The sequence below is a fragment of the Musa acuminata genome, chromosome BXJ2-3 (assembly GCF_036884655.1).
Source record: "Musa acuminata AAA Group cultivar baxijiao chromosome BXJ2-3, Cavendish_Baxijiao_AAA, whole genome shotgun sequence".
Lineage (NCBI taxonomy): Eukaryota > Viridiplantae > Streptophyta > Magnoliopsida > Zingiberales > Musaceae > Musa > Musa acuminata.
In genome coordinates, this window is record NC_088340.1 from 41,323,316 (window position 1) to 41,341,026 (window position 17,711).

The 17,711-nt window shown below is 41.8% G+C and overlaps 1 protein-coding gene across 3 annotated transcripts; it reads right to left on the reverse strand.

Moving 5' to 3' along the window:
• Positions 1 to 1,361: 1,361 nt before the first annotated feature.
• LOC103978676 (probable prolyl 4-hydroxylase 3) lies at positions 1,362 to 15,853 on the reverse strand. Of its 3 annotated transcripts, none has more exons than XM_018822902.2 (8): positions 15,440 to 15,853; positions 15,286 to 15,367; positions 13,045 to 13,091; positions 12,845 to 12,942; positions 4,081 to 4,210; positions 3,771 to 3,958; positions 3,441 to 3,520; positions 1,362 to 1,824 (listed from the first exon to the last, which is right to left on the reverse strand). In XM_018822902.2, exons 1-7 carry the CDS (start codon positions 15,673 to 15,675, stop codon positions 3,447 to 3,449), a joined length of 855 nt encoding a protein of 284 aa, XP_018678447.1. In that variant the 5' UTR covers positions 15,676 to 15,853; the 3' UTR covers positions 1,362 to 1,824; positions 3,441 to 3,446. The 3 variants fall into 3 exon arrangements, with proteins under 3 accessions (XP_018678447.1, XP_009392831.1, XP_009392830.1); XM_009394556.3 differs by having other exon boundaries at positions 3,446 to 3,520; positions 13,045 to 13,142; XM_009394555.3 differs by having other exon boundaries at positions 13,045 to 13,142.
• Positions 15,854 to 17,711: the final 1,858 nt, after the last annotated feature.

A 17,711-nucleotide genomic window follows, 5' to 3' on the forward strand; every position in this document is an offset into this window, starting at 1 on the left:
GTCCTCTTCCTCCTCTCCTTTTGCCTCACCTCTCGTCATTATTCTCCCTCCTCATCCATAATAGTCATCTGCGACCCCTAACGATATCATCATTCATCATCACCAAAATTATAATTATGATGTTAAAATTATCTTCTTGTCCATTGTTTTCGAATTTTCATTAATAAAATCAATGATGTTAAGATAAATAAAACTAAATGTTTCACTTTCATAACAAGATATTCCAATATAAATTTTTTAAGTCTAAATATTAAAATATTAAATAAATTTAACCACAGAGGATAATATATAATTAGCTCGTTTGGAGGATAACACAATAGAAACTTAAGGGCCCTCAATCTCATCAACTCAATAGAGCTCCACATATTTATGCACCCATACATACTGTTCCAACAAATGCCATGAGTCAATTTTATTATCCAAGTACTTCCACTCTCTAAAGAAAATGGCAAATATGGTTAAGTCTCACATGACAGATGAGCCTCCTATATACATTAAAGAGGGATCTTTCAGTTGCAACCACCGACAAATTAGTAAGAAAACAAATGAATCTTGATATCAATAATTCTTGAAATCTCCAGATATCTTCTGTTGTTAATTGCTATGGTAGGGTTGAGGCTAGGAAGTTTAAACCATTCATATATCAATTTGTATTTGGTAAAGCTGCCCACAAGACTTAGTTCAAACCTAATTTAAAAATATAATATACATATACATTGAATATAGAATTGTATTAGTCAGCATTAGTAAAACAACTAGAAAAAGAAAATATATCTATGAAAGCCATATACATCCCTGTCTGTAGATTATGAATAACAAAGAAAGTGGATCTTTGGAGATGATAAAATTTGGGTGATCATCCTAGACAAAAGATTGTAAATTAATATCTATTGCAGCTCACATAATCACAAAAAAAACATTCATGTAATCCATGAAATATATTGATAACCCACACAAGATATGTAGCAAACAAGCATTTCACATGAATGGTTCTTTTGGGTTTGTTAAAGATAGATTGTACATTAAATATCTCGTAATTGATCTAATAAACTTGATTGGTAAAACAGATGATATTCTTGAGAACTTTCAATAGAGCACTCTGCTGCACATTATATCCAAATCAGAATCATGATCATGCCACATCAAGCCGGCTGTGACCATATTTTCATCAGTTATGAGACGGTAATAAACGTTTTCTCAATACAACATGGAGTGTTTTGTAAAGATGGTGATAACATCATTCTGCTTCCAAGTGTCAAAACTGTTCTACAACATTTCCAGCAGGCAATGCTGTTCAAAAACAATTGCTGAAGAACAAACAACACAGCAATGTAGTTTGTGATAATAAGTCATTCAGCATATAATCAAAAGCCATTAAAATCATCACAAAGGCTGTTATAATGCTTTCATAAGGTCTATTATATTACATGTGAAGACAATGGCCAACCTACATCTGTTCCTGTAATGTGAATGATGTAAGTTAAACAGTTATTAACAAAGCCAATGCAATGGGCACTCGGAACAATATCAGTCCCAAATATATGTTAGAAAGAAGTAAATAGCTCAATTGTAAACTGTTTTCTGGGCAAGCGAAATATATCCATTTTACAACTGAACTATGAAAATCACAACTAAGTTAACAAAAATACCCGATAGGATGTTGATTGTAAGTCATAAGTAAGCTGTTTATTCTGTGATCCATAAGTGATGACTGACTTTCAGTACTACCAAAAAGTAGTTTTTTGTTGAATTGGTCCATTAGGAGTTGACAAATTATAAGAACGATACATGGGAAATTCACACAACCCAATTGCTACTCTGCACCTGAAAATATGACATAAAATGACAAAATATTAGTATGCATACAGGTGCAAATATAACAATTGTATACTGCATCATCCACATAGTTACAAGCAAGAAAGAAAAATGATAATGTCTTTTCATCTAGCTTTTAAAAAGTCTGAAACTTAATCATAACTGCTGCCATTAACTAAATTTCGGAGAATATATTTATCTGGCTCTTGGCCAGGCATGCCTTTCTTAAACCATATAAAAAGGCGACTCCTGGCATATGAATGCACTAGAGGAAAGCATGCTTTTCTAGTATCACCATCAACTTATTTAACTTTTATTAACAAGTTTCTTCTTTTGATATATCACAAAGTTAGGTGCCCTAGGATCTATTTCAGACTAAAAAGGGGTTAAAACCAAGGGCATGCACTTCCAAAAGTCCAAGGCACTATTGGAACGAGGAGACTGATTGTGATAAGTTGAAAGCAAGGAACTTGATTTCACCTGGCGGTCCATACTAACAAGTATTTATTGGTCCAGGCATGTGCCTGTTCGTGGACTGCCCCATTTCAGATGGTCCGCTCCAGTTAGATTAGTGAAAGAAAAAAGGATCTTTTAGTTTAAGAGCCCCGATCCTTTAGTTAATACCCAAATATTGACTTCTGTTGTCTCTAACTTCACAACTAGGAACAGACCATTCCATGGTCAACACAATTTGTTTGATGGCATGAAACCATACCATTTAAGCTCACAATATGATTTTCTGTAATGTAAACCAACCTTGCATCTTAAATGGTACAAATCACTAATATTCTCTACTACTTTGTACCTTGTGACAGAAGAGAAATACCACTATCTAATCTAGAGATCTATAAGCAGGAATTAGGAAATTGTAGTTGATACAAATAACATGATGAAGCCAAAGATGCTTATTTTGACCATATTATGTGAAGCTAAGTATCATAGCATAAACCCAAGTTAATTGCTCCATTCTAAGTCACTGTCATACCAAAATCCATTATCTTACTTGAACATCTCTAAAAGAAGAGCCGTGAGTTCACCTAGAGCAGAACAATAGATTCCTTTACACCAACTTATTATTCTCATGTTTTGAATTGATGCACCATTCATAAATGGAATAAGATGGCACTAAAATGTATGACAAAAGTGTTCATACGACTGAAGGAAATCAAATATCTAGAAGTCTCAAGAATCGAAGGCACAAATAGAGTCAGAATTTTTTGTTACTGGCACATCTTATGTCCATAACCAATTTTGTAATATGCTCCTATTTTAATCTGATAAAAAAAAGGGCATACCCAGTAAACGAGGCATACCATTTTAATCTGACCTAAATGGTAAAAGTAAGTCTGCATCTTTGTGGATATTATAATGTAACAATTCAAGATTTGTTATTTTCAGACACAATATCCTTGCAGTTGGAAATAAGCAAGTCAAAGAGAACTGAAGTTTGGAAAGAAAAGACAACTGCCAGAGTTCAAATAATAAACAGTCACTGGTGAAGGAAGCATACTCAAAACATTTGGAGGAATCAATTTAGCTCTAAATCTAATTTGTACCTGGAGAAATGTCGATGAAATATGAAACTAATAAGACTTTTGTAAACAGCTCGTTAAGCAAGAAGATACCTTACATTAAACTTTATACTCATGGACATGCATCCACTTTGTAGAAGACCACTTATTTCCCCTGATCACAGGGCATCCACCTGCAAGAATCAATCAATATTTGGATAGCAGTATAAGACCGGTAGAAATTCTTACAAATTAAAAACTAAATTGCAACTGACAAAGAAAATTTTAGTCAATTGGAGCAAATTTGATGATGAAACAGCAACATCAATCAAAGCAAAACACAGGTTATGCTAGTCTTTTACAACCCACATCTTTATTTTTTTTCCTTGGGTTAAAACTCCATCTTAAATTTAATTTTCTAACTAGGAACGGGAAGCAACTAACCATGTAAACTTAATGGGTCTAGAGTGGCATCAGGCTTCATGCTCCAGAAGAGCAGTGCATCTCCCATCTTTGGTCTAACAGAAATGCCTTTCTTTCCACACTCTGATAACTCATTGTACAATGGTAATGAACTGCTGTTTATTTTTGCATTTGGAAAAATTGTCTCGCCACCTTCTTCAACATCCGAACTACAATTCACAAAACAAATCAACAAAATATAGGATGTTATGATATTTCGCTTCTAAGAAACTTGAACCAACCATAAAACAATCTCAAAGATATCTACGATGTACATAATGGTGATACATACAGATACATTAGAAGAGTAGCCATTCGCTGACCTCCGTTCATAGTGTTAAATTCATCAAGGAAATAGTCAAAGTGAGGTTCGTATTTTTGTCCAACTTCATAATGCAGCACTTGAAGCCCCTCCCCATTTTCTATAAAAAGGAAATCAAATAAAGGATACAAAATATGAAGAAAAGGGCTAACAAAATGATGACAAATATGAAATGCAAAACAAGATAAAGGTGTAAGTATAGAATAAAGATTGTTAAGTAAAAGTCATGCATAAAACAAATTGATTAGCATCTAAATAAGCACTTAATAACTGAAGGCTTGAAGTCATATGTGACAAGATATATGCTCCTTGATAGTTGTAGAGTGACATGTCGGATACAACACCATCACGTGACGACACGTGGCCAACGATCAAATGGTCCAACGGGCCAACTATCCAATGGGCCAACGGTCTGACGGACCGACGGTCCAATGAGCCAACTGCCAAAGAACACGGGGATCACACATTGCTAACAGGTGGCGATCGGATCACGAGATATGTACTCATCATAGGGTGATACGTGGCCGAGCAGCAGGTTGTCTAAACTCGTGATTGGTGCAGCCAGCCTATGTGGGTGTCAGTTCGATGAACATCATACCAAGTCTCTGCCCAAAAATGCTGAACGTTCCCCTCTTATCGTTAGTGATTCTGGGCATAACCGTCCTCAAAATCACCTATGAAAAAGACCCCTGGGGACGCCCCCACAAACACTACTTCACTTCAATATTAGTTGACTAGTCCGACTCAAGTACTGACTTGATCGTCAGAGGGGTATTTGTTGGGAACGCCCCCAACCTAGTTTTGTAGGATCGACCCTTTGCAAATAGTGAAGTGGAGTGAGATTGACTTGGAACTGACCCAAATTGGATCTGAATCATTATCCCAGCTCGAACAACCAAAATCTGCACTAACAAATTGGTGCTTGAAGGAGGACCGCTAAGATGTCTTAAGGAAACTTCACAAGACCATCCAAGCTGAATCTCGAAGAGCCCAACAGATCAAACGTGCCGAACTGTCACGGACAAACTTCTAAACAAGGTGTTTGATGTAATGCTTATGTATGTCCGTGTCGTTTGGCATGTTCATGCCTTGTACAGAATGTAAAGGGGCAGCCGAAGGCTTATAAGTCCCATTTTAGTTGGGTTGGTGGCCTCTTTAGGCTTGTAAATAAAGGTTGTGTCATGTAGACACGTGCGAGAGCTTTTCGGTCTGTAATGGACCATTTTACCCTTTGTTGTGCCACTGTTCAGAGCTTGTAATAGTTTGTTTGTAATTTGCATTGTCTATGAAGTGTTTTTCGGAGATGTTTGCTTGTGGATCCCGTTGGAGGCGTTCTCTCTAACCCGTTCTCTCTTTTGGTGGTCCTAAGGGACAATGGGAGGCTTCGGGGAGGCTGACCTTTGCGGACGGACGCGCGAGGGTGCCGCACGACTTAGGCAAATCCAGCTAAGTCCGTGTCATATGGTATCAGAGCGGGACAAGCACTCATAGAAACACTTGACATGCAAACGTGGGGGACCTAGCGGGGCTGCGTTGAGGGCAGTCAGCACATGCGCGACTGTTTGAGGGAAAACGGGCATGGAGATGTAGGGAAAAGAGTCGCTCAGAGGAGCGGGCATCTGAGATTGGCATTCAGAGGAATGGCCAACCCTTCGCGCAAGAGGCACCACGAGAACAGGCAAGCTTGGAAGAATCTGGAGCGCACAAAGGTTGGGATGGCTGAGTTTGAGCTACGGCTCAACGTTGACAACTTTACTTGATGGTGCTCAAGGCAAGCGAGGCGCTTGGCAAAAGGACGAGACCATGCAAAGTGGAATGAGTTGCTCAGCGACCGAAAGAGTTGTGCAAAGCTCACAGAGGTGAGGGGAATTGCTAACTCGAAGAATTCGGTACTCATGCATGGGCTTGTATGCGGACGATGGATTGTTCGTGGCCATCCCAAGGCGACCGAGACTCGGCGCCATGGAGCATTGAAACTTTCTCTTCGGCATGCGAAGGATACGTCCGGAGGAGGCTGAAGTGTGCAACGAGTTCAGCATGTTGCTAGGCCTGGAGGGGTGTAGCGGTGGCTGTATTGACGTGGAGGCGCAATCTAGCAAGTGCGTTTGCAAGAGGCAGAACAATGCACAGTTTGTTCAGCAGATCGGAGTAGTCCAAGGGGATGGTGGTCTCCGAAACGAAGAGAGATGTTGCTCCAACGGGAAAGTTATCCAGGAGGGATAAGTCTCGGCTCTCCAGAGGGAGAATCATGTGAGACGGACTTCACATGTTGAGGAGGAGTACCTCACAAACAACAACTCCACGAAGCTCAATGGACCGAGCAAGCAGCGAGGAGTTGTCACATGATCTCGCTCGAGAGAATGCATGGGTGGATGCATTGCGAGATCAAGTGGGGGAGCGACCTGAAGCAACTTAAATGAAGGCACACTTAGAGTCGATATGGAGATCGGACTCAAGGGAGGGCTGACCCGTGGAATGGTGGGCGTGAGGGCCACCATCAACTCAATGCAAAAAACGAGGAGCGGAGCAACTTGGGGGTAACTTGGCGAAGTACTCAAGCCGCTTGAAGGGAGCCAGCATAGAAGTTGGAACATGGAGCAGAGGCACAGTGCTTTCCTTAGACAGATGTCAAGGACATGAACTCTTGCAGAGGCAAGAGTAAGATCATGTTGTTCCATGGGTCCTTCATTCTGACGGAGCAGACTCATCTTGCATGGTGCCAAAGACGAAGGGAGCTTCGGGGCACATGCACCTTATCTCGGAGGAGCATTTGATGGAGGAACTAAGGCGACTCAATTTGCGAAGGCGAAGTTGAGTTCAGAAGGCCTTAGCACGGGGCAAGAGGATGCAGAGGCGGGTACTCTTGAAGAATATGCCACAGTGTTGCCATTCGAGTTGCTATGAAGGAAGCGGTGCGCAGCGGAGATTGTGCTGGTAGGGGCAGAGGCCCAGGATCCAGGCAATGGTGCACAATTTACAGCGAAGTCAGTGGACTTCGGGAGCTTCTAGGCGACGGACTGTCCTAGAGCGGTGCTTCATCTAGGTGTGACCCAAGAGTGGGTGGATGAAGGTCGATTGCCAAAGGAGCGAACAAAATCGAAGGTGGAGGAGACCCTGCGATGTATTGGCAGAGGCCACACATGGAGGGTTCACAATTCGAGTTTATTCCACAAGGATCAGAATGCAATGGAGATGTCACCAGGAGGCGACATGGTGCAGCGGATCGTGGTGGGACAGTTCGTGGCAATGCGATACACACGACAGAGTCCCGGGAGGGACTAGATCATATGGAGGTATGATCGGGAGCTACTGGGAGCTCCGCTTTGGTGAACAACACGACGGCAAGAAGGGCTATGGATTCAAGGAGTGAAGGCCATGGTACCGCAGAGGCGGGTCTTCCGGGCGTGCACCGAATTTTGCATCGGATGAAAACCTTGGTCATCAGCATATGGGGGCTGGGTTCCACCAAGGGAAAAGTTCGAATGCAAGTACCAGTGAGTCCCATGAGAGGTATGATCGAAGCAGCTGGAGAGTTGGACTGCTCCAGAGCTCATATTCGCTTAAGGGAGCCCGACAAGTCAGAGGACAAGGTCGAGTAAGCGAACGTTGCTACCAAGGAAGCTAAGGAGAACAGAATCGGTGCAAACCCTACAATGTGATGGCAGAGGCCATGCATGGGAGTTGCAGTCTGTCTTTCCATCGAACAAACAGACTGCTTGGAGAACACAGAGGTGTTGAAGCAGGAGGTCGAAAGGGGCGAGGAAGCGACGACAAGTCCAGAGGGACTTAGCTACCCAAAATCAAGCAATCAGTGAGAATGGAGGTGGACTCAGAGGAGTGTCACGAAGGCATATCTACTGATTGTGAAGAAAAGGGATGTAGATGCGAGGCGACGGATAGTAGGGCCATGGGCATGGCAGCGCCATGGTACCGCAGAGGCGGGACTTCCGTCAAAGTCATTGATCCCTTGCTCTCACGGAGGGAGAGCGCTTGGTCGTGAAAGGGGCCGAGGAGGTGGAGCATGCAGAGGCAATCTCCAAGTACCGAGACAAGGCTGAAGGGCAGAGGCCAAGAAACTTCGTAAGACCGGTGTCAACAAGTTTCTCATTAAGATGGCCGTAAGTGAAGGACTTCGGGTCATGCAAGAGTGCACGACCAAGGAACGAAGCAAGCAGTACGCGGTGCTGTACCTTTGCTACTCAGTGTAGTAGGCGGCAGGGTTGATGGAGAAGACGGTACAATCCCAGAGGCGACCTCATCTATCAGAGAATTACTCCAAGTTGGGGTGAAAACTTCCTGCATTCCAGAAGTTCAATGGCATTGAGAAGGTGAATCACAGTAGCTAACTCAACGCAAGGAGTGCAAACACTTCAAGTGCTTCAGAAGTGTGAGCAAAGAGCAGGCGAAGACCAGTAACCAGCTCGATGCATGAAGTACAACCTCGAGGAGGCGGGCGAAGTCAAGTAACCTTTGCCTTCTCAACTCTTAAGAGAATGGGCGAAACCGAGTACCCCAGTTCTCTTATCTATCTAGCAGAGGAGCTCTGCACAAGTTCAAAGACCCTTCGAAGATAATGGAAGACAATAGTTGTCAAATCCTCACCAACGGTGATCAGTGCTACTGAGAGTAGATTGTCCGCCTCATTTCCCAACGAAATGCCAATCGAAAGTGGAAGTGATGCGAACCTACTTGGATGTGACAACTAACTGAAAGAAGAGTCAATGAGCAGATTTTGTGGAGGAAGGACCCAAAACTTCAGAAGTTTGCGAGGCGATGCTCGTTAAAGCTCCAACAAGCATCCACCCAGTTCAAGCAGCATGTGGAAATTTTGAGAGACTGGCGCAGTAAGGATGGTCTTTTTCCTTCATTTGGGGGATCCGTAAGAATCAACAATGATCAACACAACTCAGCCAACCCCACACCAGAGTCAAGAGTCATTGGTGAGTTGAAGCATCATGGCGGATCAAAGGTTCGACTACTCAGAAACAGCAGCAGAGAGCAGCTGGGAGCCAGGAGGCGCATTGCAGCTAAAGCAGAAGATTGAAGACTCAGCAAAGGTGAAGAGTTGCAGTGTTCACAAAGGCTTCGACGAGGACGTCGAAGGGATAAGTGGGGGAGAATGTCACGGACAAACTTCTAAACAAGGTGTTTGATGTAATGCTTATGTATGTCCGTGTCGTTTGGCATGTTCATGCCTTGTACAGAATGTAAAGGGGCAGCCGAAGGCTTATAAGTCCCATTTTAGTTGGGTTGGTGGCCTCTTTAGGCTTGTAAATAAAGGTTGTGTCATGTAGACACGTGCGAGAGCTTTTCGGTCTGTAATGGACCATTTTACCCTTTGTTGTGCCACTATTCAGAGCTTGTAATAGTTTGTTTGTAATTTGCATTGTCTATGAAGTGTTTTTCGGAGATGTTTACTTGTGGATCCCGTTGGAGGCGTTCTCTCTTTTGGTGGTCCTAAGGGACAATGGGAGGCTTCGGGGAGGCTGACCTTTGCGGACGGACGCGCGAGGGTGCCGCACGACTTAGGCAAATCCAGCTAAGTCCGTGTCAGAACGGACTGAATGGGTCGAACGTCCTATTGCCAAACCCATCAATCTCGATACTCCCAAGGTAGATTCAGCCCGAGCCCTCGATTGGACTCACTCCTCCCACTTTCCAATTACCTAATCCTCTACTCTTTCATCAATTATTCCAAGATTCAATGGCCAACCCACCACCACTTGCCTAGCTTCCAACGTCATTAGCTTAGACCATAACCACACCCGTAGAAACTATCACGATCTAAACCTAATGGGCTAATTGGCCTATTAACTTTGTTGAACTCAAACCAATGGTCAAAATGCTTAGGCTGAAGTTAACAGTAGTATACGCATCAAACCTTTAAAAGTCAATCTTAGTCTTGTCTCCACTCAAGGGCTTGACGTTCTCGTCAAGATCCAACATAACCTAGATTAAACCATAGCATGGTGCAGTCATAACCCAAGTGACTCCACGTTGTGACGAATTCTCTAACTCCATCCACGAGTAGCCCTTTTCAACTCGAGCTTCTCATGATGCCTCAATACTAGGTCGGCTCTAATACCATTAATCATGACTCGAGCCTGATGGGCTAACTGGCTTGTCAACTCTATTCAACCCAAACCACTGGCCAAAATGTTGAAGGTTGACAGTAGTGCACCGATCAGACCCTTAAGTCAATCTTAGTCTTGCTCACTTCCGATGTGAGACTAATTGGGGGTGTTATAGTCTATAAAATTCTTCCACAACCTAACTCAATAAGTTCAATTTCCGACCGAGGTATTACAGATTGTGGCCCCTTATCTTCCACAATTAGTCCAAATTGCACAACATGGGTCACACCCAGCTCCACTCAGCCTCCATTTCCCAACTCTAATCCTGCCACCTACTCTAGCCCCCGGCTTAATGGTAGAGTCATGCCCTCTCACAACTGATTTACCCCAAGGGAATAACTCTCCTCAAAACCTCCCTCATGGGCCATTCGATAATCAAACCCAAGAGCCAGAGGGATCAAAGGAGTCAGTCTCTTAATTGGTCGAACTCCCTCCTAATGTGCAAGTCTAGCTCTTCGAGATAGGCCAATGGTCGGAGGATATCAAAATGGAAATCAGGCAAGAGAAACAGCCTAAAGTTGATTTGTATCTAAGGTCCCCCTTCTTCAAAAGTATTATGGAGGAGCCAATCCCACGAGGATTCCAAATGCCAACCTTGGAACTATATAAAGGAAGTTCTAGCCCCACTGAACATATAGCTACATTCATCTCACAAATGACATTGTTCAGGTCAACATACTCCCTCATGTAACGTGCTTTCCCGACAACTCTTGGAGGGGCGATGAGGAAATGGTTCTCTAAGTTACCTTAGGAGTCGAACTACTTCTTCAGGCAACATGTTAAAGAGTTCGAGCTCAACTTTATTATAAATTGCCAAAGAAACCTACAATCTCTCTCTTAGCTATACAACAGATGGGTAAGGAATCTCTAACAAGCTACACCAAGTGGTTCAATGATAAAGTAAAACTAGTAGCTGACACAAGCTCATCCGTCTTAATTAATGCTTACATTTGTGGCCTCCAACCCTTAAAGTTTTTCTACTTAGTCTAAGCTGACACCAGCTCCTTTGGGCGATCATCAACTACATCATTGCTCACCTCGAGGGGAGGAAGATTAATAGGGAGCGATTGAATGAGTTATGATGCAGGCGTCATGGCGGCTTCGATTATGCACAGCCTACGGGCCAAATATGCACTTCGACGATGCATAGCCTATGGGTTGAACGCGCATTTCAACGACGCACTGCCTACGAGCCGAACGTGCATTTCAATAACACATGATCAAAAAGATGATGAATAAACCCACCATCAAAGTCAACAGTGTAGGCCAGAGCACTTCTTGGCTTGATAACTCTACAATCCATCGACCCAGAAGTGAGTGGGCTAGTGATAGGTGAAGAGTAACATGTTAGATACAACACCACCACGTGATGACACATGGCCAACAGTCCAATAGCTTGATGGATCGTTGGTCCAACAGGCCAACGGTCTGATGGTCCAACGAGTTGACGAGCTAACGAGCCAATAGCCAAAGAACATAGGGATCACATGTGGCTGATCGATGGCGGTTGGATCGCAAGACATGTACTCATCACAAGGTGGTATGTGGCCGAACGACAGACCGTCCGAACTTGTCATTGGCATGGCCAGCCTATGCAAGCGTCAAGTTCAGTGAACATCACACCAAGTCTCCGCTCGAAAACATTACACGTTCCCCTCTTACTGTTGACGATTCCGGACGTAACCTTCCTTATAGTCACCTATAAAAAAAACCCCAGGTACGATCTCACGGACACTACTTCACTTAAGTATTAACCGGCCAATTCGACTGGACCATACCCAAGAACTGACTTAATTTCTGGAGGGGCATTTGTCGAAAATGCCCCCGACCTAGTTTTGGTTCGACACTCTATGAACATTGAGTGAGATTGACTCGGAACGGACCTTGGTTGGATCCGAATCACTATCCCAACTCGGACAACTAGAATCTACACTAACACTACTTAAACTTCATGCCGATTTGCTAGAAATTTTACATGAACATTAGCTCTTATTAAGCAATACATCCTTTGCACCAACAAAAAGGAAAAAGATAACGTTTGTGCAGAAAAAGTTATTCAAACAAGCTGCTATATGTAGTTATCTTAACACTGTGCATATACAGCCATCACTGTAACTGAACTATTTATCATCATTCTTAGTTCCATCTGCTTTATATAATATATCCAAACTTCTATTTGCAAAAGCAAACATTATATTTCTAGAGTAGTTATTCAGGACCCTGAGAAATAGGAAATAATTCTGTTAAAAAATCTACTATCTATTCGAGATTAAATCAACATCACGATTAAACTAGTTCTTGGTCTCAAATTTTCCATTTTTCTTCCACTTTTTTGCTTCTTTATATGCTCATTTATTCTCTTTCCATCATTTCATCAAGATACTTCAATTCTGACAGATATAGTTGTAATGTCATAAGAAACTTGAGTCAGCTAATCCCTTTCTTATCCATTAGAGGTTCCCCAAATGAACAATTCCTTTCGTTTGTCTTGATCTACAAATTAAAAATTTTGGTGCATCTATCATAAAGAAGAACATGTACAAAATCAAATAACATTTCAGCATTCAAGTTCTAACACATTTAGGAAACCAGTAACATACCAACTGGGATAAAGGTATAATCTGATATCCTTTTCTCAATAACCCTGATTATTTTATCTTGTCCCCTTGGAAGAAACATGCCTGTGCTTGTTCGGACCCTAAATAATCAAGATGCAGAACACCCACAACTGTTGTAAAGGTTGAAATTCTCCAACTACAAACAAAACATCGAGGAAAAAAAAACACCGAATATTGCTTACCTGCTGTCTTTACTCTTACCAGTAGTACTATCAACAACTGATGACTTCTGCATATGAGGTTTCGCGAGCTCAATAAGATACTCACATTCTTCCTTGGACTGAAAACAAAAAAAATGAAGATTGCTATGCAAGTATATTATGAAGTATGAACAGCCATCAGCATCACAACAAAGTCCCAAAATTGTACAAGATAACTCAAGGAGATGATATGAAGCTCTAAAAGTCATTCAACATTGAACAAGATCTGTTTAGTTCTAAATAAACAGAAATAGAATCTACATAGTGAAGGCTTCATTAGTAACAAAACATTTAAATCTTCTGATTGGTTATTACTGAAAATGGTGCTTCAGATCTAATTCATGATATAACTGTAGGAATTTAAGCATTCAGTTCATTAGCAAACAATTTAATATAACGCTACATATAGGTGGAAAGTGGTCATAGTTACCCTGTCCTCTCTTCCCCCACACTCGCCCTCCTTCACGATCTTCTCTCTCTCTCCACATTCCTTTCATCCCAATTTCTATCCTTATCTTTCTGCTTCTTCCCCAGTCACGTAAAGGGGACTCTCTCTCTCTCTCCTTAGGAGTCCAAGGCCTCATTCGTCACATTAACAAGATGATCCGCATCTCCAAGAACCCTAGGGAGCAGACAATTTAAGCATTCAGCTCATGATATAACTGTAGGAATTTAAGCATTCAGTTCATTAGCAAACAATTTAATATAACTCTACATATAGGTGGAAAGTGGTCATAGTTACCCTTTCCTTCTCTCTTTCCCCTCTCTTGCCCTCCTTCACAATCTTCCCTCTCTCTCCACATTCTTTTCATCCCAATTTCTATCCTTATCTTTCTGCTTCTTCCCCAGTCACATAAAGGGGACTCTCTCTCCCTCTCCTTAGGAGTCCAAGGCCTCATTCGTCACATTAACAAGATGATCCACATCTCCAAGAACCCTAGGGAGCAGACAATTTAAGCATTCAGTTCATGATATAACTGTAGGAATTTAAGCATTCAGTTCATTAGCAAACAATTTAATATAACTCTACATATAGGTGGAAAGTGGTCATAGTTACCCTTTCCTTCTCTCTTTCCCCACTCTCGCCCTCCTTCACAATCTTCCCTCTCTCTCCACATTCTTTTCATCCCAATTTCTATCCTTATCTTTCTGCTTCTTCCCCAGTCACATAAAGGGGACTCTCTCTCCCTCTCCTTAGGAGTCCAAGGCCTCATTCGTCACATTAACAAGATGATCCGCATCTCCAAGAACCCTAGGGAGCAGACTGATCTCTTAGGAGGAACTCAAAAAATATATGAAAACTTGAATTCTGTAGTTGTCTCAGTGGCAGAGTTCAACCTTTTGGTCATGGTAATGGTGATCCTCATGAAAAACTCAACTAAAGAACTAATATAATGCTGTTGCAGATGATTTCTAATCCACTGTCAGTTTCCTAACCTGACATAATGACAATGGACCCAAGAGAACTCATCAAGCTTCCACTCTGCTCACTCACCCTCTATATCTTTTCTTTCCCCTTCTCTGTCTACTTTCAGACCAGATCAAATTTCCAATGCTGATCTAGATTGGATGTGCATTTTCGCTAAGCTGATCCATTTACTCAAATTTGATCCCATCTGGATTGGATATGGAACAAAAAAAATCTGGTACAAATTAAATTAGTTTACAGCCTTTAGATTTAGACAAGGAGACAGTATTATGAAAAGCAACATAACTTTGCGACATAGAGAGCTTATGAAAGGCTACTCATGAAGAATGAACAGCATGAGTTAAAATAATATGATGATTTTTTGCATTTTGGTCTTAGTTTCAAACTCTACATGCAGTTTCATCAAGAATGTGATTTCAATTGGGTGTTGATGCTGAATAAGAATGGTTGTCCCATATAGTGTGATCGCCATAGTTGTTATTGGTGTAACCAAACCTGTTAGATTGAATGGACAATTTTTCCTTAATTTTCTAGTTTCAGATGATTGTGAATAATAACATATCACTCAATATCACATTTATGACAAGTAACATCATCGGAAATCAACCAAATGTTTCATGTCCAGACCAAAAGATAAATTCGCTTCCATAAAACCTAAACATAGTAGGGAACAGATCCGCATAGATCGAACTAAAATTCGCAAATAGATCAAGAGATCAAAGAAACGAGACAAAGTTTTAAAAACTTTCCACAAAAAAACAAAGACAAGAATGAATGAAAGGATGAAGGCTGACCAGGAAATTGTGGTAGACAAATGCTCGGGGTTCCCACGAGATGACCTCCGTCCACTGCTGCCCTCGTTGCCCCAAACCATCCCTGCACCAGCCAAAACTCATCCGCCGATCCACAAAACGACAATAACGACAAGGCGAGAGAAATGAGACTCACGCGTCGCGGAGGGACCTAGCGTGGTGGCGGAGGTCGGCTTCGGACTCGGGGCCGGAGTCGGAGCTGACGGGGAGGGAGAAAATGCCGAGGGCGAGCAGGAGGAGGACGACGAGGGAGAGCATCAGGAGCATCAGGAGGGCGAGCGCGTAGGGCGAGGACGATTTCCGGCTTAGGAACACGCGGGGGCACGGCCGGCCCCCCGCCCTCGCCATCAGCCGCCGAGAAGACGACGCCATTCGCGTCAAGATCCGTTCCGCTCGCTGTCGCTATCGCTTTCCTCCAGAGGGAGGCCAAACAATGGCGAAATCGAGATGGGAGGAGAGCAAAAGGTGGTGGATTCAGCGGTGATCGAAACGAGGGTTGGTTTAGTCGCGGTTTTTGGGTGCGTCGAGGTCGTCGAACATCCAGCGGCGAATCAGCGATGGCTTTTAAGTAGTTTAGTCGGGGATGATTGGGTTCCGGATCGCAAGGGGGAAGGAGGTAGGCTCACCAGTCCCGACTGAGACACCGAACAGAAGATCAGTGGCTAGGACTGAATTCATCTCAGTGGGTCCCATCTGTATATACTAGTAAAAATGGGTCTTTCCCTGTTTCGGGACTCGGATGAAACGCAAGTGCGGCAGGGCACGTTGGGGGATTTCGGTGAGTTTGGGTGGTCGTGTCATGTTTGGACGGTCAACTGTCGATCAAGCACGACTGAGTTACCCGTGAAAGTACTCGGGCGACGTGCGGCTCTCTCACACGCTTCCGCCGCTGGGACCCTCGCGCATTGGCCCACATGAAGGTGACATCAGCACTTAAATTTCAGAGATGACAAAATGGTATCATTGAAAAGCTTTGGTTTTAAAAAAAATAAATAAATCAAAAACATATAAATTATTTATATAAATAATATGCATATGCATAGCAAATATATAAATTATTTATCACGATTGGTGTGACTTACGAAAATTTATTTATTTATTTATTAAACTCGTAGATTTTTGTCTCTTCGAGGTAAACCTAAAAAAAATATATATTTGAATATAAGAGTGATACATCTTTAAAGATAAAAATGATGCTAGAGGTTTATAGGTTTTTTATTCTCTACTCTTGAATTAATAATTAATATAAAACTAAATATTTTTATTAGTACCTCCATAGTATTAGAACGAGAGTCATGAGTACTAACATGACATGGTGTGCTTGAGAGTCATCATTCAATATTGAGAAACAAAATAACTTGGATAGAAGTTTATGAAGTATTTAAGTCGCATGAAAAGAGTTTATACAGAAGATGAAATATAATACGAAAACATTATGTTTTTTTAACATATGTCAAGAACATAAACTCTTATAGAGATAAAAGCAATATCAAGTCTCTCATTCTTGCATGGAGCCATAGTTAATAGAAGCTTTAAGACACATGCACCTTATCTCGATGAAGCAATTAACGATAGGACTAAGGTGACTCAACTTATGGAGGTAAAGTTGAGGTCAAAATATCTTGACACGGGACAAGAGAACATGAAAGCAGGTGCTCTTGAATAGTGCTATCATTCGAGTTGTTGTAGAGAAAGATGTGCATAACAAATATTATGTAGGGATCTAAGATCCAAACCATAGCATACTAATTTCAATGAAGTCAATAAACTTCGAGAGCTATTGGATGATAGACTATAATAGAGTTATGCTTCGTCTATGTATAACTCGAAAGCGAGTGAACAAAGATTGATTGTTAGAAGAACCAATATAATTGGAGATGCCGAAAGCCCTACGATGTGTTAACAGAGGCCATATATAGAGAGATTATAATTTGAGTTCATCTTATAAATATCATAATGCAATGAATATGTCACTAAGAGGTAACATGGTATAGTGAATAATGGTATAACAGTTTAAGACAATATGAGACACACGAGAGAAGTCTCGCGAGGGACTTAATCCTACAAACGTATTATGGGGGAGCTACAGTAAACTCTACTTCAGTGAATAGCATGACAACATGAAGGGATATTGATTTAATGATTGAATGTCATGATACCATAAAGGCGAGTCTTTGCATCGAATTTTATATTAGATAAAAGCCTTAGTCATCAGCATATAAGAGTTATGTACCATTGAGAAAATTTTACGTGTAAATATCAATGAGTCTCATGAAGAAAACTTGATTATACAGATGTATGATCGAAGCGATTAGAGGGTTGGATAGCTCTAGAGCTCATATTCGCTTGTGAAAGCTCGACAAGTCAAAAGATAAAGTCGAGTTAGCAAACATTACTACCAAGGACAC

Bases quoted from the DNA above. Each gene is read 5' to 3' on its own strand.
- LOC103978676 (XM_009394556.3), bottom strand. From the start codon at position 15,675: ATGGCGTCGTCTTCTCGGCGGCTGATGGCGAGGGCGGGGGGCCGGCCG. The intron at 15,368-15,439 runs GTGAGTCTCATT...TGGCTGGTGCAG, and splicing joins GCTAGGTCCCTCCGCGACGC to GGATGGTTTGGGGCAACGAG. The intron at 13,143-15,285 runs GTCAGCCTTCAT...TTTTGTTTTCAG, and splicing joins TTGTCTACCACAATTTCCTG to TCCAAGGAAGAATGTGAGTA.